We start from the raw sequence: 27539 nt of genomic DNA, 5'->3' as shown, positions 1-27539 counted from the left end.
AAGGCATGTATCGTCTGGTTCACAGGTCATAGGGTCTTACAGAAGGCATGTATAGGTCTGGTTCACAGGTCATAGGGTCTTACAGAAGGCATGTACAGGTCTGGTTCACAGGTCATAGGGTCTTACAGAAGGCATGTATAGGTCTGGTTCACAGGTCATAGGGTCTTACAGAAGGCATGTACAGGTCTGGTTCACAGGTCATAGGGTCTTACAGAAGGCATGTACAGGTCTGGTTCACAGGTCATAGGGTCTTACAGAAGGCATGTATAGGTCTGGTTCACAGGTCATAGGGTCTTACAGAAGGAATGTATAGGTCTGGTTCACAGGTCATAGGGTCTTACAGAAGGCATGTACAGGTCTGGTTCACAGGTCATAGGGTCTTACAGAAGGCATGTACAGGTCTGGTTCACAGGTCATAGGGTCTTACAGAAGGCATGTACAGGTCTGGTTCACAGGTCATAGGGTCTTACAGAAGGCATGTACAGGTCTGGTTCACAGGTCATAGGGTCTTACAGAAGGCATGTACAGGTCTGGTTCACAGGTCATAGGGTCTTACAGAAGGCATGTACAGGTCTGGTTCACAGGTCATAGGGTCTTACAGAAGGCATGTATAGGTCTGGTTCACAGGTCATAGGGTCTTACAGAAGGAATGTATAGGTCTGGTTCACAGGTCATAGGGTCTTACAGAAGGCATGTACAGGTCTGGTTCACAGGTCATAGGGTCTTACAGAAGGCATGTACAGGTCTGGTTCACAGGTCATAGGGTCTTACAGAAGGCATGTACAGGTCTGGTTCACAGGTCATAGGGTCTTACAGAAGGCATGTACAGGTCTGGTTCACAGGTCATAGGGTCTTACAGAAGGCATGTACAGGTCTGGTTCACAGGTCATAGGGTCTTACAGAAGGCATGTACAGGTCTGGTTCACAGGTCACAGGGTCTTACAGAAGGCATGTACAGGTCTGGTTCACAGGTCATAGGGTCTTACAGAAGGCATGTATCGTCTGGTTCACAGGTCATAGGGTCTTACAGAAGGCATGTACAGGTCTGGTTCACAGGTCATAGAGTCTTACAGAAGGCATGTACACGTCTGGTTCACAGGTCATAGGGTCTTACAGAAGGCAAGTACAGGTCTGGTTCACAGGTCATAGGGTCTAACAGAAGGCATGTACAGGTCTGGTTCACAGGTCATAGGGTCTTACAGAAGGCATGTACAGGTCTGGTTCACAGGTCATAGGGTCTTACAGAAGGCATGTACAGGTCTGGTTCACAGGTCATAGGGTCTTACAGAAGGCATGTACAGGTCTGGTTCACAGGTCATAGGGTCTTACAGAAGACATGTACAGGTCTGGTTCACAGGTCATAGGGTCTTACAGAAGGCATGTACAGGTCTGGTTCACAGGTCATAGGGTCTTACAGAAGGCATGTACAGGTCTGGTTCACAGGTCATAGGGTCTTACAGAAGGCATGTACAGGTCTGGTTCACAGGTCATAGGGTCTTACAGAAGGCATGTACAGGTCTGGTTCACAGGTCATAGGGTCTTACAGAAGGCATGTACAGGTCTGGTTCACAGGTCATAGGGTCTTACAGAAGGCATGTATAGGTCTGGTTCACAGGTCACAGGGTCTTACAGAAGGCATGTATCGTCTGGTTCACAGGTCATAGGGTCTTACAGAAGGCATGTACAGGTCTGGTTCACAGGTCATAGGGTCTTACAGAAGGCATGTACAGGTCTGGTTCACAGGTCATAGGGTCTTACAGAAGGCATGTATAGGTCTGGTTCACAGGTCATAGGGTCTTACAGAAGGCATGTACAGGTCTGGTTCACAGGTCATAGGGTCTTACAGAAGGCATGTACAGGTCTGGTTCACAGGTCATAGGGTCTTACAGAAGGCATGTACAGGTCTGGTACACAGGTAATTGAGTCTTACAGAAGGCATGTACAGGTCTGGTTCACAGGTCATAGGGTCTTACAGAAGGCATGTACAGGTCTGGTTCACAGGTCACAGGGTCTTACAGAAGGCATGTACAGGTCTGGTTCACAGGTCATAGGGTCTTACAGAAGGCATGTACAGGTCTGGTTCACAGGTCATAGGGTCTTACAGAAGGCATGTACAGGTCTGGTTCACAGGTCACAGGGTCTTACAGAAGGCATGTATCGTCTGGTTCACAGGTCATAGGGTCTTACAGAAGGCATGTACAGGTCTGGTTCACAGGTCATAGGGTCTTACAGAAGGCATGTATAGGTCTGGTTCACAGGTCATAGGGTCTTACAGAAGGCATGTACAGGTCTGGTTCACAGGTCACAGGGTCTTACAGAAGGCATGTACAGGTCTGGTACACAGGTCATTGAGTCTTACAGAAGGCATGTACAGGTCTGGTTCACAGGTCATAGGGTCTTACAGAAGGCATGTACAGGTCTGGTTCACAGGTCATAGGGTCTTACAGAAGGCATGTACAGGTCTGGTTCACAGGTCATAGGGTCTTACAGAAGGCATGTACAGGTCTGGTTCACAGGTCATAGGGTCTTACAGAAGGCATGTATAGGTCTGGTTCACAGGTCATAGGGTCTTACAGAAGGCATGTACAGGTCTGGTTCACAGGTCATAGGGTCTTACAGAAGACATGTACAGGTCTGGTTCACAGGTCATAGGGTCTTACAGAAGGCATGTACAGGTCTGGTTCACAGGTCATAGGGTCTTACAGAAGGCATGTATAGGTCTGGTTCACAGGTCATAGGGTCTTACAGAAGGCATGTACAGGTCTGGTTCACAGGTCATAGGGTCTTACAGAAGGCATGTACAGGTCTGGTTCACAGGTCATAGGGTCTTACAGAAGGCATGTACAGGTCTGGTTCACAGGTCATAGGGTCTTACAGAAGGCATGTATTGTCTGGTTCACAGGTCATAGGGTCTTACAGAAGGCATGTACAGGTCTGGTTCACAGGTCATAGGGTCTTACAGAAGGCATGTATCGTCTGGTTCACAGGTCAAAGGGTCTTACAGAAGGCATGTATAGGTCTGGTTCACAGGTCATAGGGTCTTACAGAAGGCATGTACAGGTCTGGTTCACAGGTCATAGGGTCTTACAGAAGGCATGTACAGGTCTGGTTCACAGGTCATAGGGTCTTACAGAAGGCATGTACAGGTCTGGTTCACAGGACATAGGGTCTTACAGAAGGCATGTACAGGTCTAAAACGAGACTGAAAGGGACACTTTCATCATGATCTTCCTCCCAATTAAGTTTATGTGTAGAAAATTTCCAAAACAATCTGAGATATCAAAAATATTCTGGCCTGCAATCGCCCTGACATAGCAATTAAAAAGAAAACATCCACATGTTCATGCCCTTTCATGGCAGGAACAAAATATATTAAAACATGTTCTGTTCTTTCACAATGCATACATGCTTGTTTTGCAATTCAGCTATTGAAGTTATTTTGAACATTTCAGTGAAATAACCAGGCCTGTTCTCAACTTCACAGCAATGGGTTTTCAACCTACTGCATCACTGTAAGGTGTTTTCAACCTACTGCATCACTGTAAGGAGTTCTCAACCTACTGCATCACTGTAAGGGGTTCTCAACCTACTGCATCACTGTAAGGAGTTTCAACCTACTGCATCACTGTAAGGAGTTCTCAACCTACTGCATCACTGTAAGGAGTTCTCAACCTACTGCATCACTGTAAGGAGTTCTCAACCTACTGCATCACTGTAAGGAGTTCTCAACCTACTGCATCACTGTAAGGAGTTCTCAACCTACTGCATCACTGTAAGGTGTTCTCAACCTACTGCATCACTGTAAGGAGTTCTCAACCTACTGCATCACTGTAAGGAGTTCTCAACCTACTGCATCACTGTAAGGGGTTCTCAACCTACTGCTTCACTGCAAGGGCCTAGTTCTCAACATACTGAGTGAAAGGGCCCTGTTAGCAACCTACTGCTTCACTATAGGAGTCCTGTTCTCAATCTACTGTGTAACTGCAAGGGCCCTGTTCTCAGCCTACTGCTTCACTGCAAGGGCCCATTTCTCAACCTACTGCGTCGCTGTAAGGACCCTGTTCTCAACCTACTGCTTCACTGTAAGGGCCCTATTCTTAACCTACTGCGTCACTGTAAGGGCCCTATTCTCAACCTACTGCTTCACTGCAAGGGCCCTATTCTCAGTCTACTGCTTCACTGTAAGGGCCTTGTACTCAGCCTTACTGCGTACCTGTAAGGGCCTTGTTCTCAACCAAATAAAATGTGTTTATATAGCCCTTCTTACATCAGCTGATATTTCAAAGTGCTCTACATAAACCCAGCCTAAAACCCCAAACAGCAAGCAATGCAGGTGTAGAAGCACGGTGGCTAGGAAAAACTCCCTAGAAAGGCCAAAACCTAGGAAGAAACATAGAGAGGAACCAGGCTATGAGGGGTGGCCAGTCCTCTTCTGGATGTGCCGGGTGGAGATTATAACAAAACATGGTCAAGATATTCAAATGTTCATAAATGACCATCATGGTCAAATAATAATAATCACAGTAGTTGTCGAGGGTGCAACAGGTCAGCACCTCAGGAGTAAATGTCAGTTGGCTTTTCATAGCCGATCATTGAGAGTATCTCTACCGCTCCTGCTGTCTCTAGAGAGTTGAAAACAGCAGGTCTGGGACAGTTGAAACTGGAGCAGCAGCACGGCCAGGTGGACTGGGGACAGCAAGGAGTCATCATGCCAGGTAGTCCTGAGGCATGGTGCTAGGGCTCAGGTCCTCCGGGAGAGAGAAAGAAAGAAAGAGAGAAAGAGAGAATTAGAGAGAGCATACTTAAATTCACATAGGACACCGGATAAGACAGGAGAAGTACTCCAGATATAACAGACTGACCCTAGCCCCCCGACACATAAACTACTGCAGCATAAATACTGGAGGCTGAGACAGGAGGGGTCAGGAGTCACTGTGGCCCCATCCGAAGATACCCCCGGACAGGGCCAAACAGGCAGGATATAACCCCACCCACTTTGCCAAAGCACAGCCCCCACACCACTAGAGGGATATCTTCAACCACCAACTTGCCATCCTGAGACAAGGCCGAGTATAGCCCACAAAGATCTCCGCCACGAGACAGGAGGGGTCAGGAGTTACTGTGGCCCCATCCGATGATACCCCCGGACAGGGCCAAACAGGCAGGATATAACCCCACCCACTTTGCCAAAGCACAGCCCCTGCACCACTAGAGGGATATCTTCAACCACCAACTTGCCATCCTGAGACAAGGCCGAGTATAGCCCACAAAGATCTCCGCCACGACACAACCCAAAGGGGGGCGCCAACCCAGACAGGAAGATCAACCCACTCAACTGACGCACCCCTCCTAGGGACAGCATGGCAGAGCACAAGTAAGCCAGTGACTCAGCCCCTGTAATAGGGTCAGAGACAGAGAATCCCAGTGGAAAGAGAGGAACCGGCCAGGCAGAGACAGCAAGGGCGGTTCGTTGCTCCAGAGCCTTTCCGTTCACCTTCCCACCTGCCCTATTCTCAACCTACTGCTTCACTGTAAGGGCCCTATTCTCAACCTACTGCTTCACTGTAAGGGCCCTATTCTCAACCTACTGCTTCACTGTAAGGGCCCTATTCTCAACCTACTGCTTCACTGCAAGGGCCCTGTTCTCAGCCTACTGCTTCACTGTAAGGGCCCTATTCTCAACCTACTGCTTCACTGTAAGGGCCCTATTCTCAACCTACTGCTTCACTGCAAGGGCCCTGTTCTCAACCTACTGCTTCACTGTAAGGGCCCTATTCTCAACCTACTGCTTCACTGCAAGGGCCCTGTTCTCAGCCTACTGCTTCACTGCAAGGGCCCTGTTCTCAACCTACTGCTTCACTGTAAGGGCCATATTCTCAACCTACTGCTTCACTGCAAGGGCCCTATTCTCAGCCTACTGCGTCACTGACCATGCACACAGTATCCCGGATAGTAGCTCATATCCCGCTTAAGGTCTTACTCAGGATAGGCTGTTTACATGCACCTTTGATATCCCACTCATGAGTATCCCACTAACCGTGAATAAACAGACTTTTCCTCATTTAAATTCATATGGGTTAAATGGAATAGTAACTGTGGACACTGAGCGTAGGCCTATATTCTCTCACCTGTAACGTAATATAATATAAATTCCTGCACAATTTTACATTTCTTTCAGTTAAATTATACAACAAATGTTAATTTTGTCTCTGGAACAGGAGTGGAGAAATATGATTTCTTTAGAAAATGTGAATGTGCGTGTAATGTGTTATCTTTTGACACTGTTAAGCGGGCAGACAGTATTTCAACCACATAAAATAATACACCCAAAACCACCCGAAGTCTTATCAGAAATATGTTTCGACGTTTTCATCGTCTTTCATTTACTTAAAACCGGTCAAACTGTTAACATTTGAACAATTTTGCACATCAAAAATCTTTCCACTGTTTTTGGAGTTAATGAGTTTTCTCCCGCGGGTCCCTAAACGAAACAGACAACATTACCAGTGTTAACTAGATTACTAATAATTATTACGCATTCATTCTAACACTGTGGGACACTGTTCTGGTGAGCACTACTTTACTAAATAATGACTTTATTTAGTCTTATGAGGCAACAAGTTATGGCAGAAGAGAAGCTGCAGAGACAGCAACCCAAGGGGGGAGGGGGGGGGGGGGCTCCAACCCAGACAGGAAGATCACGTCAGTGACTCAACCCACTCAAGTGACGCATCCCTCCTAGGGACGACATGGCAGAGCACCAGCAAGCCAGTGACTCAGCCCCAGTGGAGAGAGGGGAACCGGCCAGGCAGAGATAGCAATGGCGGTTCGTTGCTCCGGAGCCTTTCCGTTCACCTTCACACTCCTGGGCTCAGACTACACTCAATCATTGGACCTACTGAAGTGATGAGTCTTCAGTAAAGACTTAAAGGTTGAGACCGAGTGTGCGTCTCTCACATGGGTCGGCAGAACCGTTCCACAAAAATGCAGGAGAAAGCTTCCAGCTGTTTCCAAAGAAGTTCTAGGGACAGTAAAGAGCGTCTTGTGACCGTAGCGTACGTGTAGGTACGGCAGGACTATTTTCTGGGTCAAGGTTTTTTTCAAGAGAGGCCTTATTACTGACACTTTTAGTGAGTTTGGTACACATCTGGTGGATAGAGAGCCGTTTATTATGTTCAACATAGGAGGGCCAAGCACAGGAAGCAGCTCTTTCAGTAGTTTAGTTGGAATAAGGTCCAGTATGCAGCTTGAAGGTTTAGAGGCCATGATTATTTTCAGAAATATAATACTAAAACACTTGAGCGTCTCTCTTGATCATAGGTCCTGGCAGAGTTGTGCAGACTCAGGACAACTGAGCTTTGGAGGAATACGCAGATTTAAAGAGGAGTCCGTGATTTGCTTTCTAATGATATTTTCCTCAAAGAAGTTCATGAATTTATCACTGCTGAAGTGAAAGCCATCCTCTCTTGGGGAATGTTGGATTTTAGTTAGCTTTGCGACAGTATCAAAAATACATTTGGGATTGTTCTTATTTTCCTCAATTAAGTTGGAAAAATAGGATGATCGAGCAGCAGTAAGGGCTCTTCGATGCGGCACGGTACTGTCTTTCCAAGCTAGACATTTGATTATCCTTGGTTTGGGTCTGAGCAGATTATTTGTTGCGATTGCAAACGTAATAAAATGGTGGTCTGATCCACAACATTTGTTCTACGGGACAAAACTAGGTCCAGAGTATGACTGTGGCAGTGAGTAGGTCCAGAGACATGTTGGACAAAACCCACTGAGTCGATGATGGTTCTAAAAGCCTTTTGGAGTTGGTCTGTGGACTTTTCCATGTGGATATTAAAGTCACCAACAATTAGAATATAATCTGCCATGACTACAAGGTCCAATGGGAATTCAGGGAACTCAGTGAGACACGCTGTATACGGCCCAGGAGGCCTGTAAACAGTAGCTTTAAAAAGAGATTGAGTAGGCTGCACAGATTTCCTGACTAGAAGTTCAAAAGATGAAAATATTAGGGTTTTTTGGAAATTGAAATTTGCTATCGTAAATGTTAGCAACACCTCCTGGGGACGCTCGGGGGATATGGTCACTAGTGTAACCAAGAAGTAAGGCCTCATTTAACACAGTAAATTCATCAGCCTTAAGCCATGTTTCAGTCAGGCCAATCACATCAAGATTATGATCAGTGATTAGTTCATTGACTATAACTGCCTTGGAAGTGAGGGTTCTAACATTAAATAGCCCTATTTTTAGATGTGAGGTATCACGATCTCTTTCAATAATGGCAGGAATGTAGGAGGTCTTTATTCCAGTGAGATTGCTAAAGTGAACACCGCCATGTTTAGTTTTGCCCAACCTAGGTCGAGGCACAGATGGGGATAGCTGAGCTGACTACACTGACTATGCTAGTGGCACACTGTGCTAGTGAACTCCACTAAGCTGTCAGGCTGGCTAACAGCCTGCTGCCTGGCCTGCACCCTCTCATTGTTGAGCTAGGGGAGTTAGAGCCCAGTCTATGTTCGTAGAGGAGATGAGAGCACCCCTCATGCTAGGATGGAGTCCGTCAACCTCAACAGGCCAGGAATGGTCCTGTTTGTGGGTGTCCCAGAAAGAGGGCCAATTATCTACAAATTCTATCGTTTGGGAGAGGCAGAAAACAGTTTTCAACCAGCGATTGAGATGTGAGACTCTGCTGTAGAGCTCATCACTCATCACTTCCCCTAACTGGTATAAACCCTAAACGACCGACAAAACCATTTTCCTCAAAGTCTTTTTTTTTGTTTTTAAGGGTACTGATGTTACTGTCCCCTCTACAACAACAAAATCTTATTTTAAATACATGTAATTTTGTCCTTCAAACATTTAAATGAAATAGTGTAGAATTCCATTCATTCCTATAGACTGCTCCTAGTGGGGAGAGACAACATGGCCGCCCGGTGGCTTCCTCTCAATTGTCAATACACAGCATCAGCTATCCAGGGTTTACATCCATCATTGGTTGGAGACCCCTGCCCTACATAGTGCACTACTTGTCATGGGCCCTGGTCAAACGTAGTGCACTACAAACATCTATACCATTAGGCACCATCATACTTTGACATGTTTAGCTGAAGAAGGATGCATTACTGCCTATTGCACTGACCTATCTGCTCCAGAGAGCAAACCTCAGCACATTGTAGAGGAAAAGGCTATTGGGGATTTTTTTATCAATTAATCAATAACCTTATAAATGAATGAGAGCAAGGGAATGTACAGCACCTTCTGAAAGTATTCTCACCCCTTAAGGGGGTATAGTGTGTAGGCCAGTGACACAACATCTCAATCTAATCTATTTTAAATTCAGGCTGTAACAACAAAATGTGGAAAAGGTTAAGGGGGTGTGAATACTTTATGAATGCACTGTACATTTTGACCTTATAAATGCATGAGACTACTTTATACATGCATGAGAGCAAGGCAACATACATTCTGCAAATCACTGCACACTTTACTTCTAGTGTAATGTCATGGAAAAAAGTTATCGCTATCCTATATTTTCTGTATATAGTAATGGTATATTAATAGTTGATTCTTCAAACAAATACATCATCAGTCACTTGGGATTTGTACAAATAGGTGTGCGCATGTGGTCGTATGTTACGGTAAATTGACAAGCACGCTGTCAAAGTCGCCTATCTTTTAATAGCACAACTTTTTCTGTTTTGTTACTTGTTTCAAGACTGTACTATTCATTAAATTAATTGAACACTATTTTTTTAAGTATTTCTATTAAAAACAACATCAAACTCATTCGGCGAGGCTGCTAAAACCTTATCGAACTGATGACGTGTCCGCTGAGTCCTTCTGACTTCCGGGTCTACGTTAACGGTGTGGAGTAGAGACCACAGTCACCAAGAACATGTACGTTTACCTCTCATTCTGTCCTATAATACACATTTAATAAATTACTATTATTTAGCAAAAAGCAGTGTGATGATAACTGTGTTTGTTTCCTCCATCAGGTCTAAAGTCACGTTTAAAATCACTCTGACGTCGGATCCCCGGCTACCCTACAAAGTGTAAGTGACAGATCAGCATAAACGTTAGCTAAAAACATCAATGAATACTGATGCTTACCGTCACACCCATGCATGTAGCTTGTTCAGCTAGCTGTGATCTTCATTATATTCGTCTGCAGCTAGCTAAGTATTGAAGCTATCTAGCTACTAGTAGAAGCTAATTGCAAGATGCTAGCTGGCTAGCTGCTACCTCTTGGAAGCATGTTGTTCCTTTGAACCATAACACAGCTGTCACTGGCCAGCAAGTTAGCTAGCATGCCAATTCACTATGACCGTTGTCAGTTTTGCCGATGCGTTCGTTGTTGCCATTAGCACTGTCATTTGCTTAGTATCTTGGCATAACATAAACCTCTTGCAATGTGTTTGCAGACATTTCCAAATAACGTTTAATCACAACATTGCTAACTAGCTAGCCTATGTGTTCCAGGCTTTCAGCCAGTTTACCACACGTCACCACTTACCTCGATGACTGGCTGTTTTTGCACTTTATGAAATGGGACGTCGTAGTTGAACAATCAACACAGAACAGGGACTCTGCAGCGCCACAGCAAATTGGCATATGAAGCCTTTCCTTACTGATTACACGTGGAAGATAAAGGGAAGGGAGAGGAAAGGAAATATTGAAAGGGGGGGTTCGTTCCATGGAGAGCAGAGAGTTGGAGTGATGTGTATTTCTTGTTTCAGACTCAGCGTCCCAGAGAGCACGCCGTTTACAGCCGTGTTGAAGTTTGCAGCGGAGGAGGTCAGTTAATCTCATACTGGGTATTGCAGCAACACAAATACTAGTAGTTGGCTATAATACAACAAGTCAAGTGAAAGCATTTTTAAGGGGTCAAAACCAACTTTACAAGATGTAGCCCCCCCCCCCCCCCCAAAAAAAAAAGAGGAACAAAAGCACAGAGTATGGATATGAGGATTGAGTCTCTCTTCAGTCTCCTTTCATACATGTATGGATGTGAGGCTTGAGTCTCTCCTCAGTCTCCTCTCATACATGTATGGATGTGAGGATTGAGTCTCTCCTCAGTCTCCTTTCATACATGTATGGATGTGAGGCTTGAGTCTCTCCTCAGTCTCCTCTCATACATGTATGGATGTGAGGATTGAGTCTCTCCTCAGTCTCCTTTCATACATGTATGGATGTGAGGATTGAGTCTCTCTTCAGTCTCTTATACATGTATGGATGTGAGGGTTGAGTCTCCTCAGTCTCTCATACATGTATGGCATAGCAATGATATAATACTAGAGTTGGCTACAGCACATAGGCTTTGCTGTAGGCTTTGCCTACAGTATGGGGACCTCCTCTGTTGCATGGTGACTATCAAAGATTAGATACAGCACCTCTAGTACAGGTAAGGTTATGAGTCTCTCCTCGGTCTCCTCTCTTACATGTATGACATGGAAACAATACACAATATACAATATAGATACCAGGCTTGAGCATTTCCTCTCTGTTTAGCCTGGTCCCACCCTGCCTGCTTCCGTAGCTGGAACTGTCATTCCACATGATATTAAGTCAATAACCTATTTCTAGTAGATGGTAAGCTGGGAGAGGACCATCGTTTATGTCTTGCCGAATACCGATCAGACTTTCTTGAATCAATGGATCCCTTCCCTTTTAATATTTAGATTTATGAATGCAACCTATTACAATAATCATCATCCAAATAATGGACAGAGTGAATAGCCTAAAGATGAAATGAGGCAGATGGGTAATGCTTTGAGAGTAGCAGTAATTCATTTGTATCTTTCCTACCCTCCCTCTTCAACCCATTGTCCATTGTCCATTCCCAGCTACATAATACGTTTCTCTTTCTCTCCTCATTCTCCTGCTCATCTGTGATTGATTTAGAATGCCCGTGCTGCTCCGTGCTCGCTTAGCCATCCTTATCTCCCTGACTTCAGACTAGTGGCATCTCCTCTGTCTCTCTGTGTGACAATAACAGGTGCAGTCTCTTGAGATGTGTTGCTCTATAACCCCATAGAAAACTCATGAGCCACCATCATGATTCAAGCAGACATGAGTGATGGCTGTTTCTGCTGCTATATGCTTTGTCCTCTTTAAGCAAAGTAGAATCCTCACAGAGCCAATTATGTTCTTAGAACGCTGAGGCTGATTTTGATAGTTTTCTTTTCTCTCCTGCGAACGGAATCTCAATTATTAGTATTTTTGCCTTCAGGCTGTTTCTCATAGATAGCGGAATCTTTCATTAATGATTAGCTTCCCCTCCCTTCTCCTTTGATGACTTTTGTGGTGTGTGTGTGTGTGTGTGTGTGTGTGTGTGTGTGTGTGCGCCGCCACCGTTTCCTTTTAGGAAAATGTAGGGCCGGACATTTGACCGGAAACTTTTGAATTGATCAGACATTTGAGAAATGTACCGTACCCATATGCATTAGGTGTGTAACCTGATTAGGGAGTCCACCCACTGTGATCAGAATGATAGACATGACATCGAGATGAAGGTCATTCGTCTTAACAGAACATTCAAGTCGAGGATGCAACGGCGTGTGGTCCTTAATGCATTCCGATGAAACACATTTTGAAGATGTTTTAGAAAAACTATCAACATTTACTTTTTTTTCCACAACCAACAAGATGAGTAACGAACAGCAAAACCACTCAACTATGTCAGTCTACTATTCCTCCATGCTAGAAAATGTACCTATTCTGTTTTGTCAGCTTGTCATTCTGTGCGGAAAAATCAATTGCCTAATTCAACTAGCATGGGATTGAAATATGACTAAGATTATCATCAACTAGCATGGGATGCTAATATGACTAGGATTGTCATCAACTAGCATGGGATGCCAATATGACTAGGATTATCATCAACTAGCATGGGATGCTAATATGACTAGGATTATCATCAACTAGCATGGGATGCTAATATGACTAGGATTATCATCAACTAGCATGGGATGCTAATATGACTAGGATTATCATCAACTAGCATGGGATGCTAATATGACTAGGATTATCATCAACTAGCGTGGGATGCTAATATGACTAGGGTTTTGAAACCCAATAGAACAATAGATAATAGAACATGAGCGAAAAAGGCTACTAGTTTCAATGGCATATCTTATCTTTATCTATCTTTTCTTTATAAAATAATTCCACGACTCCACGTTTATAGAAACAGATTTTGTCTAGGCTACTTTGAAGCAAGGTAAGACTTGCCTTATAATACGAAGTGAAATGTTCAGGTTTCACACAGTTTTCAAAATCACATTGTCTCTCCCTGTGAGCCCAACTCCTTTCTCTCCCTGTGAGCCCAACTCCTTTCTCTCCCTGTGAGCCCAACTCCTTTCTCTCCCTGTGAGCCCAACTCCTTTCTCTCCCTGTGAGCCCAACTCCTTTCTCTCCCTGTGAGCCCAACTCCTTTCTCTCCCTGTGAGCCCAACTCCTTTCTCTCCCTGTGAGCCCAACTCCTTTCTCTCCCTGTGAGCCCAACTCCTTTCTCTCCCTGTGAGCACAACTCCTTTCTCTCCCTGTGGGCCCAACTCCCCTCTCTCCCTGTGGGCCCAACTCCCCTCTCTCCCTGTGGGCCCAACTCCCCTCTCTCCCTGTGGGCCCAACTCCCCTCTCTCCCTGTGGGCCCAACTCCCCTCTCTCCCTGTGGGCCCAACTCCCCTCTCTCCCTGTGGGCCCAACTCCCCTCTCTCCCTGTGGGCCCAACTCCCCTCTCTCCCTGTGGGCCCAACTCCCCTCTCTCCCTGTGGGCCCAACTCCCCTCTCTCCCTGTGAGCCCAACTCCCCTCTCTCCCTGTGAGCCCAACTCCCCTCTCTCCCTGTGAGCCCAACTCCCCTCTCTCCCTGTGAGCATGTAAACCCAAGTCCCCTCTCACCTGGCTGTCCTTCCGTGGTTTTCAAACCTCTTCACAGGGACCCGTAGACATGTCACACATTTGTTGTAGCCCTGAAATAGTTAACCTGATTCACCTTAGTCATGGGGTTGAGGATGAGTTGACAAGATGAATCAGGTGGGCTCGGTCTGGAATAGATCAAATGCATGGAACGGTTGGGGGTCACGGAGGAGAGGTCTGAACACCCCTGGACTACTGAGAGGCAGGTGTATAGCATGATCATTCTGTCTGTTTCCTCTCACAGTTCAAAGTACCAGCAGCCACCAGTGCCATCATTACTAACGGTGAGTCTGTTACATTGTGTCAGTCTTATTAGAAACAGGTGAGTCTGTTACATTGTGTCGGTCTTATTAGAAACAGGTGAGTCTGTTACATTGTGTCAGTCTTATTAGAAACAGGTGAGTCTGTTACATTGTGTCAGTCTTATTAGAAACAGATGAGTCTGTTACATTGTGTCAGTATAATTAGAAACAGGTGATTCTGTTACATTGTGTCAGTCTTATTAGAAACAGGTGAGTCTGTTACATTGTGTCGGTCTTATTAGAAACAGGTGAGTCTGTTACATTGTGTCAGTCTTATTAGAAACAGGTGAGTCTGTTACATTGTGTCAGTCTTATTAGAAACAGATGAGTCTGTTACATTGTGTCAGTATAATTAGAAACAGGTGATTCTGTTACATTGTGTCAGTCTTATTAGAAACAGGTGAGTCTGTTACATTGTGTCAGTCTTATTAGAAACAGATGAGTCTGTTACATTGTGTCAGTATAATTAGAAACAGATGAGTCTGTTACATTGTGTCAGTCTTATTAGAAACAGATGAGTCTGTTACATTGTGTCAGTATAATTAGCAACAGGTGATTCTGTTACATTGTGTCAGTGGGTCCCATCATTTCTGGCGAAAACCAAACACTGCCTTCCACATTAAGAACCTCATACCAACGGTCAAGCATGGTGGTGGTAGTGTGATGGTTTGGGGATGCTTTGCTGCCTCAGGACCTGGACGACTTGCCTTAATAGAACGAACCATTAGGTTCTATTAGGTCATTCTAAAGGAGAATGTCAGGCCTAAAGGCCCTAACTCCCTATCCATCTATGAGCTGAAGCTGAAACAGCTGAGTCATGCGGCAAGACAATGATCTAAAACACACAATCAAGTCTAAGTGAAAATGGTTAAAAATAAACAAATTTGAAGTTCTGGATTGGCCTACTCAAAGTCTAGACCTAATCCCAATTGAGGTGTTGTGGCAGGACTTGAAACGAGCAGTTCAGGCTTGAAAACCCACAATTGTCACTGAGTTAAAGCAGTTCTGTATGGAAGAGGGGGCCAAAATTCCTCCACAGCGACGTGAGAGACTGATCGACAACTACAGGAAGTGGTTGGTTGGAGTCATTGCAGCTAAAGGTGGCACAACCAGTTATTGAGTGTAAAGGGGCAATCATTTTTTTTCACACAGGGGATTTGGGTGTTTGTGAACTTGGGTTACCTTTTAATCTAAAATGTGGGTTTTGGTTGAAGATCTGATAACATTCAGTATCAATAATATGTAAAAGTAGAGAAAATCAGAAAAGGGGGGGCTGTGCTTTTTCAGTATCCTATAATATCTCTGACAAAAAAAAGATGTCTGTCTATGTAACACATACTGTTAAATGTGGTTGTTTTCGTTGTGCCTAGTGCAGCAGCGTTACCATGTGAACTTATGTGGTCAGTCTTACTCATCAGACCCCCCCCCTCTCTCTCAACCACTCTTTTGCATGTTTAATTCTTAGTTTTATTTATTCATGTTTTGGTGTTTTATTCATTCATGTATTGCTATTTATGCTAATCCCTTTTCTCTCTGTGCTCATGACAGACGGTATCGGCATCAACCCAGCTCAGACAGCAGGTGAGTCTTCCGTCTTCTCGTCCACACTGATGACAACAATAACTTGATTTGTTACAAGGTGGGATTAAAATGGTTTTAATTGTACTTTTTTTTTGTCAACAATCTACACATAATATTTTTAATGTCAAAGTGGAAGAAAAATCCTAACTTTTTTTTATTAAAAATTTATGAAAAATGAAACACATATGTTTTTTAATTACATAAGTATTCAACCCCAAGTCAATACATGTTACAATCACCTTAGGCAGCGATTACAGCTGAGAGTCTTTCTGGGTAAGTCTCTAAGAGCTTTGCACACTTGGATTGTACAATATTATTTTTCTAATTCTTCAAGCTGGTTGTTTTAAATGTTTTATTTAACTTTTATTTAGACAGGAAGTCGATGCTGAGACCAAGGTGTCTTTATTTAGACAGGAAGTCAATACTGAGACCAAGGTGTCTTTATTTAGACAGGGAGTCAATGCTGAGACCAAGGTGTCTTTATTTAGACAGGAAGTCGATGCTGAGACCAAGGTGTCTTTATTTAGACAGGAAGTCGATGCTGAGACCAAGGTGTCTTTATTTAGACAGGAAGTCAATGCTGAGACCAAGGTGTCTTTATTTAGACAGGAGTCGATGCCGAGACCAAGGTGTCTTTATTTAGACAGGGAGTCCATGCTGAGACCAAGGTGTCTTTATTTAGACAGGGAGTCCATGCTGAGACCAAGGTGTCTTTATTTAGACAGGGAGTCCATGCTGAGACCAAGGTGTCTTTATTTAGACAGGGAGTCCATGCTGAGACCAAGGTGTCTTTATTTAGACAGGGAGTCCATGCTGAGACCAAGGTGTCTTTATTTAGACAGGAAGTGAATGCTGAGACCAGGGTGTCTTTATTTAGACAGGGTGTCTTTATTTAGACAGGGGTCGATGCCGAGACCAAGGTGTCTTTATTTTGACAGGAAGTGAATGCTGAGACCAGAGTGTCTTTATTTAGACAGGAAGTGAATGCTGAGACCAGGGTGTCTTTATTTAGACAGGGAGTCGATGCTGAGACCAAGGTGTCTTTATTTAGACAGGGAGTCAATGTTGAGACCAAGGTGTCTTTATTTTGACAGGAAGTGAATGCTGAGACCAGGGTGTCTTTATTTAGACAGGGAGTCTTTATTTAGACAGGGAGTCAATGCTGAGACCAAGGTGTCTTTATTTTGACAGGAAGTGAATGCTGAGACCAGGGTGTCTTTATTTAGACAGGGAGTCTTTATTTAGACAGGGAGTCAATGCTGAGACCAGGGTGTCTTTATTTAGACAGGGTGTCTTTATTTAGACAGGGAGTCTTTATTTAGACAGGGTGTCAATGCTGAGAACAAGGTGTCTTTATTTAGACAGGGAGTCAATGCTGAGACCAAGGTGTCTTTATTTAGACAGGGAGTCAATGCTGAGACCAAGGTGTCTTTTTTTAGACAGGGAGTCAATGCTGAGACCAAGGTGTCTTTATTTAGACAGGGAGTCAATGCTGAGACCAAGGTGTCTTTATTTTGACAGGAAGTGAATGCTGAGACCAGGGTGTCTTTATTTAGACAGGGAGTCTTTATTTAGACAGGGAGTCAATGCTGAGACCAAGGTGTCTTTATTTAGACAGGGAGTCAATGCTGAGACCAGGGTGTCTTTATTTAGACAGGGAGTCTTTATTTAGACAGGGAGTCAATGCTGAGACCAGGGTGTCTTTATTTAGACAGGGTGTCTTTATTTAGACAGGGAGTCTTTATTTAGGCAGGGTGTCAATGCTGAGACCATGGTGTCTTTATTTAGACAGGGAGTCGATGCTGAGACCAAGGTGTCTTTATTTAGACAGGAAGTGAATGCTGAGACCAGGGTGTCTTTATTTAGACAGGGTGTCTTTATTTAGACAGGGGGTCGATGCCGAGACCAAGGTGTCTTTATTTTGACAGGAAGTGAATGCTGAGACCAGAGTGTCTTTATTTAGACAGGAAGTGAATGCTGAGACCAGGGTGTCTTTATTTAGACAGGGAGTCGATGCTGAGACCAAGGTGTCTTTATTTAGACAGGGAGTCAATGCTGAGACCAAGGTGTCTTTATTTTGACAGGAAGTGAATGCTGAGACCAGGGTGTCTTTATTTAGACAGGGAGTCTTTATTTAGACAGGGAGTCAATGCTGAGACCAAGGTGTCTTTATTTTGACAGGAAGTGAATGCTGAGACCAGGGTGTCTTTATTTAGACAGGGAGTCTTTATTTAGACAGGGAGTCAATGCTGAGACCAAGGTGTCTTTATTTAGACAGGGAGTCAATGCTGAGACCATGGTGTCTTTATTTAGACAGGGAGTCTTTATTTAGACAGGGAGTCAATGCTGAGACCAGGGTGTCTTTATTTAGACAGGGTGTCTTTATTTAGACAGGGTGTCAATGCTGAGACCAAGGTGTCTTTATTTAGACAGGGAGTCAATACTGAGACCAAGGTGTCTTTATTTAGACAGGGAGTCAATGCTGAGACCAAGGTGTCTTTATTTAGACAGGGAGTCAATGCTGAGACCAAGGTGTCTTTATTTTGACAGGAAGTGAATGCTGAGACCAGGGTGTCTTTATTTAGACAGGGAGTCTTTATTTAGACAGGGAGTCAATGCTGAGACCAAGGTGTCTTTATTTAGACAGTGAGTCAATGCTGAGACCAGGGTGTCTTTATTTAGACAGGGAGTCTTTATTTAGACAGGGAGTCTTTATTTAGACAGGGTGTCAATGCTGAGACCAAGGTGTCTTTATTTAGACAGGGAGTCAATGCTGAGACCAAGGTGTCTTTTTTTAGACAGGGAGTCAATGCTGAGACCAAGGTGTCTTTATTTAGACAGGGAGTCAATGCTGAGACCAAGGTGTCTTTTCTAGATTAGCCCTATGAAGCACCACAATACACATCAGAATACCATAAACACATTCATACAAACATTTAAATACACGTTGTTATACACAATACACGGAAAGCAAAACACAGACATAAAACAGACACATTCTTCAGTAAAAAGTTTTCTCTGAGACAACCATCTGAAATGCCCTAGAGTCACCAATTCCTCCAATTTTAAAGTGCATTGCGCAGAGAAACGAAAGGCTTATATCTACCTAACTTTCTAGACACCAACGGCGTCTCCAGAGTTAACCAACCCTGTGAGTCGGGAAGCTTGTGGAGCAGGGCTTTGACAAAAGAGTGTAATGATGTGACTTCAGAGGTCCAGCCAACCTTTTGGTAAAGAACACAGTGATGAATAATTAAAGTTTACCAACACCTGCATTGCTTGTTGTTTGGGGGTTTTGTGATATCAGCTGATGTAAGAAGGGCTTTATAAATACATTTGATTTGATTGATTTCCTTTGATAAAGCAAAGGGTGCTAAGAAAAATGGGTTTAAGAGTAGAAGCAGCTGCACTTTGGCGTTTAGTATCACCATAATTGAGAACTGGTAGAAAGGTTGACTGCGCAATCTGCTTCCTGCTGACAACAGAGACGATCTGTTTCTGTAAAACAAAACAAAAAAATCCCACTTTTAAAATCTTTGTTTCTTAACAAGCTTAGTCGTATGTTGAATTTAAAAAATTTTTTTTTTACGATAAATCATTGTCAATCCAAATACCGAAGTATTCAGGGAATCGTTTGATTTCTAGAACTATCCGATGATTGAAGATGTCATCCATCTGAGACACGTTTTAAACCAGTAAGGACTTCCTGCACAACTGCAAAATCGGACTGTTTCCTTGTGACAGCAAGTTGGGGAAATTGCGTACATAATAGTATTATTTACATATAGATGAAATGTATATTTTTTTTACAGATTGACCAACAGCATTAATATAAATAGTGAAATGAACAGGTCCGAGTATCGTCCCCTGCGGAACACCTTTTATGTACTTCAAGACATGTGGACTTAACCCAATCAATCACGATGGCCTGAGTTCTGTCACAAAGATAACCATGAACAGGTGTCAGCGCTCAGACCTAGATCATTAACAACTAAAGTGGTTGCTGTAATAGTGCTATGCCCAGGACTAGACCCTGATTGGATGTCCAGGCCTAGACACTGATTGGATGTCCAGGACTAGACCCTGATTGGATGTCCAGGACTAGACCCTGATTGGATGTCCAGGCCTAGACACTGATTGGATGTCCAGGACTAGACCCTGATTGGATGTCCAGGCCTAGACCCTGATTGGATGTCCAGGCCTAGACACTGATTGGATGTCCAGGCCTAGACCCTGATTGGATGTCCAGGACTAGACCCTGATTGGATGTCCAGGCCTAGACCCTGATTGGATGTCCAGGCCTAGACACTGATTGGATGTCCAGGACTAGACCCTGATTGGATGTCCAGGCCTAGACACTGATTGGATGTCCAGGCCTAGACAATGATTGGATGTCCAGGCCTAAACCCAGATTTGGTTTGCATTCATTTCTCAGATTTAAAAAAACAAACAAAGTTGATACATTTTACCAGGATTCTAGAATCTTTTCTGGACAAGGAAGCCTTGAAATGGGTCGATGGTGATTTAAGATCACTACTATCCCTGTCCTTGTGGAGCGGCAGCACAACAGCTCATTTCCATATTTTTTTGAATATTTCCTGATAACAATATTAAAAATAATAATAATTTAAAAGTGTGTTATTGAGCCAACCATGGTGGGCGCTGAACACCAGGATCCAATTGGTCGGCCCTTCTGGATTTCTCGTTGTTAGCAAAGCGTCAAGGGCTTATTTTTTTTCTTCTGTGAATAGCCTAAAATCAAAGCCTTGACTATAATTTCTCTCATCATTCAGCAAGTTTTCCCTATCCGCATCCAGCCCAATATCCATTGTGAATAAACGTAGAAATTATTTGAAAGAGAGCCTGCTGAAATAATAATAATGATAAGAAAAAATTAAATGGTAATTAAATGCATCAGTGATGGCATATTTTTTCGTGTAATGAGTCTTGTGTCGGAATTAATTTGTTGTGTCAGAGAGGAAGAAGTAAGAACACATTATTTATTTTTTTTCTTCTAGAATTTAGCCGGGTTCTCATTACAATCCGAAAGAGAGTTTACGTAATAATCTGATTTAGCCTTTCTGATTTTGGTTTCACACAATGATTCCTCAGTTGCTTCAAAGCTTGCCAGTCTGGGACTAAGCCTGTGTTCCTGGCCTTGACCCAAGCATCATCTCTTTTTATGAATGACTTCTGATAATTCTGGAGTGTACCAGGCATTCAATGGATCCACAATAGCATCGAAGACATCTCCAAAATGGCTAAAAGCTAAATCATGTTCAGGGATAGCTGAGATACAATCAAGGTCACTAAAGTAAAGATCATCTAAAGAAGAAAAAAAAGCCTCTTCACTGATGTGTTTAAAGTCCCACTTTTTTAAATTTGTTTATAAAAATATATTTTTTTACCTTTATTTAACTAGGCAAGTCAGTTATGAACAAATTCTTATTTTCAATGACGGCCTAGGAACAGTGGGTTAACTGCCTGTTCAGGGGGCAGAACGACATATTTTTACCTTGTCAGCTCTGTGATTCTATCTTGCAACCTTTCGGTTACTAGTCCAACGTTCCAACCACTAGGCTACCCTGCCCGCCCCTCTTTGTGATGACACAAGGCTTAGAATTGTGTATTCTCACATCTCTAACACAAACAGCTGGGCAATGGTCAATAATATATTGGGCGAAGACCCTAGAGGAAACACGTTTTCAATAGTGTATTCGTTAAAATAAGATCAATCAGTTGGCTTTGAGGAAGTAGGCTCCAAACGTTCAAATGCGTCAACAACGTCCTGTTTAAAGTAACATGGAGTCTCCAACTCAAACAATGTTCAATAGGCAGTTGCAGGCCCTGTCTGATGGTTGATATTGATAGCGTTGGTATGGCTATAAGATTAGATTCGAACTGCCCCATTTGGTCTATCCCTAGTAGTAATAGAGGAAGGAAAATAAATTGAAATTAAACTGAACAACAACAAAAAATTCTAAGGTTTTACTGAGTTACAGTTCATATAAGGAAATCCAGTCAATTGAAATTAATTAATTAGGCCCTAATCTATGATCTATCAATTTTTACATTACTGGCAATACAGATTTACATATTTTGGTCACAGATACCTTTAAAAAAAAAAAAGAAAGTTGGGTCCATATCTGGTGTGACCAGAATTTGCCTCATGCAGACATCTCCTTTGCATAGAGATGATCGGGCTGTTGATTGTGGCCTGTGGAATGTTGTCCCACTCCTTTTTGTGAAGTTGGAGGATATTGGCGGGAACTGGAACACCCTGTCATACACGTTGATCCAGAGCATCCCAAACATGCTCAATGGGTGACATGTTTGGTGAGTATGCAGGCCATGGAAGAACTGGGACATTTTCAGCTTCAAGGAAATTTTAACAAATCCTTGCGACATCAGCCGTGCATTATCATGCTGAAATGATGTCGCTGGACGAATGGCATGACAATGGGCCTCAGGATCTCGTCACGGTATCTCTGCGCATTCAAAATGCCATCGATAAAATGCAACTGTGTTTGTTGTCTATAGCTTACAGTATGCATAGCCCATACACCTATATGTTTTGATAAGGTTTGTATCCACTAAATTGGCCAAGTAACTCTACAATCGGTGTAGAGCCTAACTGGCGCACATAGGCGGCACGTGAGTTTCAAGTTTTGGGGAAGATAATGTATAATCGCTTTTGTGGTACACTTTTGGGAAGAGTGTTTTCTCGCTAATTGATTGCATTTTGAAACATAAATCTGCCGTGTGCGCATCCCTGTTTATTTGGAAATAATTTGTTTCTCAACATTTTGAAGCTAAGCGTTCTGATCTGTTGCATCAGCCACAATGACACAATAACGCTATAACAAGTTTTTTTTATTTTGTATTTGTATTAATTTGTGCTCTATCGCATCCCATATCTGTCCCAGACTTATGTTTTATATATTTCTTGATTTTGTATCATCGGGGGGGATAGTGCTTTTGCATTTCGTTAGGCCTACACATCTTGTTGGATGACGAAAAGTCAATGTGGACAGTTCCTCTAACTTCTTCAACACGAGCCTCGGAATTCCGTAACAGGGACGCGATGTGTCTGTCTTCACTTTTAGCCTACTACTTAGCGGAGATGCTTGTGAGAAGAACCCGATCATGTGACGGGCATTGGCCATTAAGAATTAAGGTATCTGAGAGAGCCATGTCAGTGAGAGGTGCAACAGAGCGTGGCAGCCGGTAGAAGGGAATTATGAATATTATATTCAGCCGAAAGGTACAACGGCTACTTTGGCCTCAAAAGACATGTCCTTTTTTAGTCGGCATTATGCGTGTTGCCACCAGGAAATGGTGAGAATACAATTAAGTGCTTGTCAAATAGTGAATGAGAGACTGATGAAGTGTGTGCAGCCTGCACAAGAAACAGAGCAGAGCTCATGCCTTTCATGAGACTTTTTTTTCAAATCGTCACTAGAGACTTAGAATGTATTAAAAATCAAAACATATAGCCCAACATTTGTATAACAACGATTCATAACTCTAAATTAAGCTTATGGGATGCCCTGTTTTTTTGTTAACCGCTCAACATAGAATAGTTGCATATTTGCACTTCCTTGGAAATCGTTTGGAGGAAATATCCTTTCTATTTTATTCAGCTATATTCAATTGTATTATTCATACTATAAAATAATACAAAATAATGCCACGGAAAGCAAATCCTGTCTGTTAAATTAACTCGTGTAGCCCACAGCCATTTGGCATAGTCAGATCAGGACCTAACATCAGGACAACTCAGAGTATGTTATTCTGTTCTTCTGAAATAGACTACATTTTTGACATATCTTCACATTTTTTTGCAGTTTTACTTTAGTGCTTTATTGCAAACAGGAAGCATGTTTTGGATTATTTTTATGCTGTACAGGCTTATTTCTTTTCACTCTGTAATTTAGATTAGTATTGTGGAGTAACTACAATGTTGTTGATCCCATCCTCAGTTTTCTCCTATCACAGCCATTAAACTCTGTAACTGTTTTGAAGTCACCATTGGCCTCATGGTGAAATCCCTGATCGGTTTCCTTTCTCTCCGGCAACTGAGTTATGAATGACGCCTGTGTCTTTGTGGTAACTGGGTGTATTGATACACCATCCAAAGTGTAATAAGTAACTTCACAATGTTCAATGGGATATTCAATGTCTGCTTTTTATTTTATTTTTACCCCATCTACCAATAGGTGCCCTTCTTTGTGAGGCATTGGAAAACCTTCTTGGTCTTTGTGGTTGAATCTGTCTTTGAAATTCACTGCTCGACTGAGGGACCTTACAATTATCTGTGTGTGTGGTGTACAGAGATGAGGTCATTCAAAAATCTTGTTAAACACATTTTTACTCCTGAAACTTATTTAGGCTTGCCATGAAAGGGGTTGAATACTTTTCTCAAAACATTTCAGGTTTTCATTAAAAATATATATACTTTGACATAATGGGGTATTGTGTGTAGACCAGGGATAAAACAACCTAAATAACACACAAATGTGCAAAGGACTGTGGCCGATACCTTATGTAGATACCAGATCATTATTTTAATAGAGGACTGTGGTAGATACCAGATCATTATTTTAATAGAGGACTGTGGTAGATACCAGATCGTTATTTTAATAGAGGACTGTGGTAGATACCAGATCATTATTTTAATAGAGGACTGTGGTAGATACAAGATCGTTATTTTAATAGAGGACTGTGGTAGATACCAGATCATTATTTTAATAGAGGACTGTGGTAGATACAAGATCGTTATTTTAATAGAGGACTGTGGTAGATACCAGATCGTTATTTTAATAGAGGACTGTGGCCGATACCAGACCGTTATTTTAATAGAGGACTGTGGCCGATACCAGACCGTTATTTTAATAGAGGACTGTGGCCGATACCAGACCGTTATTTTAATAGAGGACTGTGGTAGATACCAGACCGTTATTTTAATAGAGGACTGTGGCCGATACCAGACCGTTATTTTAATAGAGGACTGTGGCCGATACCAGACCGTTATTTTAATAGAGGACTGTGGCCGATACCAGACCGTTATTTTAATAGAGGACTGTGGCCGATACCAGACCGTTATTTTAATAGAGGACTGTGGCCGATACCAGACCGTTATTTTAATAGAGGACTGTGGTGGATACCAGACCGTTATTTTAATAGAGGACTGTGGTGGATACCAGACCGTTATTTTAATAGAGGACTGTGGCCGATACCTTATGTAGATACCAGATCGTTATTTTAATAGTGGACTGTGGTAGATACCAGATCGTTATTTTAAGAGGACTGTGGTAGATACCTTATGTTGGAACTGAGGCTTTGTCAATATCAAATGTTATTTTTTTTACATGCGGCGAAGACAGCAGGTGTCGACCTTACCGTGAAAGGCTTACTGACGAGCCCTTAACCAACAATGCAGTTTCAAGAAAATAAAGTTAGTTGAGGGTACAGGTTAGTTGAGGTAATTTGTACAGTAGGTAGGGGTACAGTGACTATGGGGATACAGATTAGTTGAGGTAATTTGTACAGTAGGTAGGGGTACAGTGACTATGGGGGTACAGGGCAGTCTGGGTAATATGTACATGTAGGTAGGGGTACAGTGACTATGGGGGTACAGGGCAGTCTGGGTAATATGTACATGTAGGTAGGGGTACAGTGACTATGGGGGTACAGGGCAGTCTGGGTAATATGTACATGTAGGTAGGGGTACAGTGACTATGGGGGTACAGGTTAGTCTGGGTAATATGTACATGTAGGTAGGGGTAAAGTGACTATGGGGTACAGGTTAGTCTGGGTAATATGTACATGTAGGTAGGGGTAAAGTGACTATGGGGGTACAGGTTAGTCTGGGTAATATGTACATGTAGGTAGGGGTACAGTGACTATAGGGGTACAGGTTAGTCTGGGTAATATGTACATGTAGGTAGGGGTACAGGTTAGTCTGGGTAATATGTACATGTAGGTAGGGGTACAGGTTAGTCTGGGTAATATGTACATGTAGGTAGGGGTACAGGTTAGTCTGGGTAATATGTACATGTAGGTAGGGGTAAAGTGACTATGGGGGTACAGGTTAGTCTGGGTAATATGTACATGTAGGTAGGGGTACAGTGACTATAGGGGTACAGGTTAGTCTGGGTAATATGTACATGTAGGTAGGGGTACAGTGACTATAGGGGTACAGGTTAGTCTGGGTAATATGTACATGTAGGTAGGGGTAAAGTGACTATGGGGTACAGGTTAGTCTGGGTAATATGTACATGTAGGTAGGGGTACAGTGACTATGGGGGTACAGGTTAGTCTGGGTAATATGTACATGTAGGTAGGGGTAAAGTGACTATGGGGTACAGGTTAGTCTGGGTAATATGTACATGTAGGTAGGGGTACAGTGACTATGGGGTACAGGTTAGTCTGGGTAATATGTACATGTAGGTAGGGGTAAAGTGACTATGGGGTACAGGTTAGTCTGGGTAATATGTACATGTAGGTAGGGGTACAGTGACTATAGGGGTACAGGTTAGTCTGGGTAATATGTACATGTAGGTAGGGGTACAGTGACTATAGGGGTACAGGTTAGTCTGGGTAATATGTACATGTAGGTAGGGGTACAGTGACTATGGGGGTACATGTTAGTCTGGGTAATATGTACATGTAGGTAGGGGTACAGTGACTATAGGGGTACAGGTTAGTCTGGGTAATATGTACATGTAGGTAGGGGTACAGTGACTATGGGGGTACAGGTTAGTCTGGGTAATATGTACATGTAGGTAGGGGTACAGTGACTATGGGGGTACAGGTTAGTCTGGGTAATATGTACATGTAGGTAGGGGTAAAGTGACTATGGGGTACAGGTTAGTCTGGGTAATATGTACATGTAGGTAGGGGTACAGTGACTATGGGGGTACAGGTTAGTCTGGGTAATATGTACATGTAGGTAGGGGTAAAGTGACTATGGGGTACAGGTTAGTCTGGGTAATATGTACATGTAGGTAGGGGTACAGTGACTATGGGGGTACAGGTTAGTCTGGGTAATATGTACATGTAGGTAGGGGTAAAGTGACTATGGGGTACAGGTTAGTCTGGGTAATATGTACATGTAGGTAGGGGTACAGTGACTATGGGGGTACAGGTTAGTCTGGGTAATATGTACATGTAGGTAGGGGTACAGTGACTATGGGGGTACAGGTTAGTCTGGGTAATATGTACATGTAGGTAGGGGTACAGTGACTATGGGGGTACAGGTTAGTCTGGGTAATATGTACATGTAGGTAGGGCTACAGTGACTATGGGGGTACAGGTTAGTCTGGGTAATATGTACATGTAGGTAGGGGTACAGTGACTATGGGGGTACAGGTTAGTCTGGGTAATATGTACATGTAGGTAGGGGTACAGTGACTATGGGGGTACAGGTTAGTCTGGGTAATATGTACATGTAGGTAGGGCTACAGTGACTATGGGGTACAGGTTAGTCTGGGTAATATGTACATGTAGGTAGGGCTACAGTGACTGCACAGATAAGAAACAGCAAGTAGCAGCAGCGTAAAAACAACGGTTGTGGTGGTGGTGGGGGGTCAATGCAAATAGTCCGGACTGTGGTTGATAACCTTCTGTTGATACCAGATCATTATGTAAATAGAGGACTGTGGTTGATGCCATCTGTTGATACCAGGGTCATTATGTAAATATTGATAATAACAGAATAGACCCA

General features: G+C 43.1%; 2 protein-coding genes across 5 annotated transcripts in view; one reads left to right on the top strand and one right to left on the bottom strand.

Moving 5' to 3' along the window:
• Nucleotides 1-27539, bottom strand: part of LOC110509470 (C-type mannose receptor 2-like) — a 99953-nt gene that overhangs the window by 56082 nt on the left and 16332 nt on the right. The window lies entirely within an intron of this gene.
• Nucleotides 8653-27539, top strand: part of ufm1 (ubiquitin-fold modifier 1) — a 37017-nt gene continuing 18130 nt past the window's right edge. For 2 of the 4 annotated variants that reach the window (XM_090226393.1, XM_090226396.1), the window contains exons 1-5: nucleotides 8653-9906; nucleotides 10008-10064; nucleotides 10749-10806; nucleotides 14173-14212; nucleotides 15779-15811. In XM_090226393.1, the coding sequence (XP_090082519.1) occupies nucleotides 9905-9906; nucleotides 10008-10064; nucleotides 10749-10806; nucleotides 14173-14212; nucleotides 15779-15811 (190 nt within the window). In that variant the 5' untranslated portion in view covers nucleotides 8653-9904. Of the gene's footprint in view, nucleotides 9907-10007; nucleotides 10065-10748; nucleotides 10807-14172; nucleotides 14213-15778; nucleotides 15812-16055; nucleotides 16085-27539 lie in introns of all 4 variants that reach the window. The other 2 variants (XM_090226395.1, XM_090226394.1) reach the window with 2 other exon arrangements.

Source organism: Oncorhynchus mykiss, chromosome 29 (genome assembly GCF_057628025.1).
Source record: "Oncorhynchus mykiss isolate SJ-2025 chromosome 29, ASM5762802v1, whole genome shotgun sequence".
In the NCBI taxonomy this organism is placed as follows: domain Eukaryota; kingdom Metazoa; phylum Chordata; class Actinopteri; order Salmoniformes; family Salmonidae; genus Oncorhynchus; species Oncorhynchus mykiss.
This window is presented reverse-complemented; position numbering and strand designations above follow the sequence as displayed.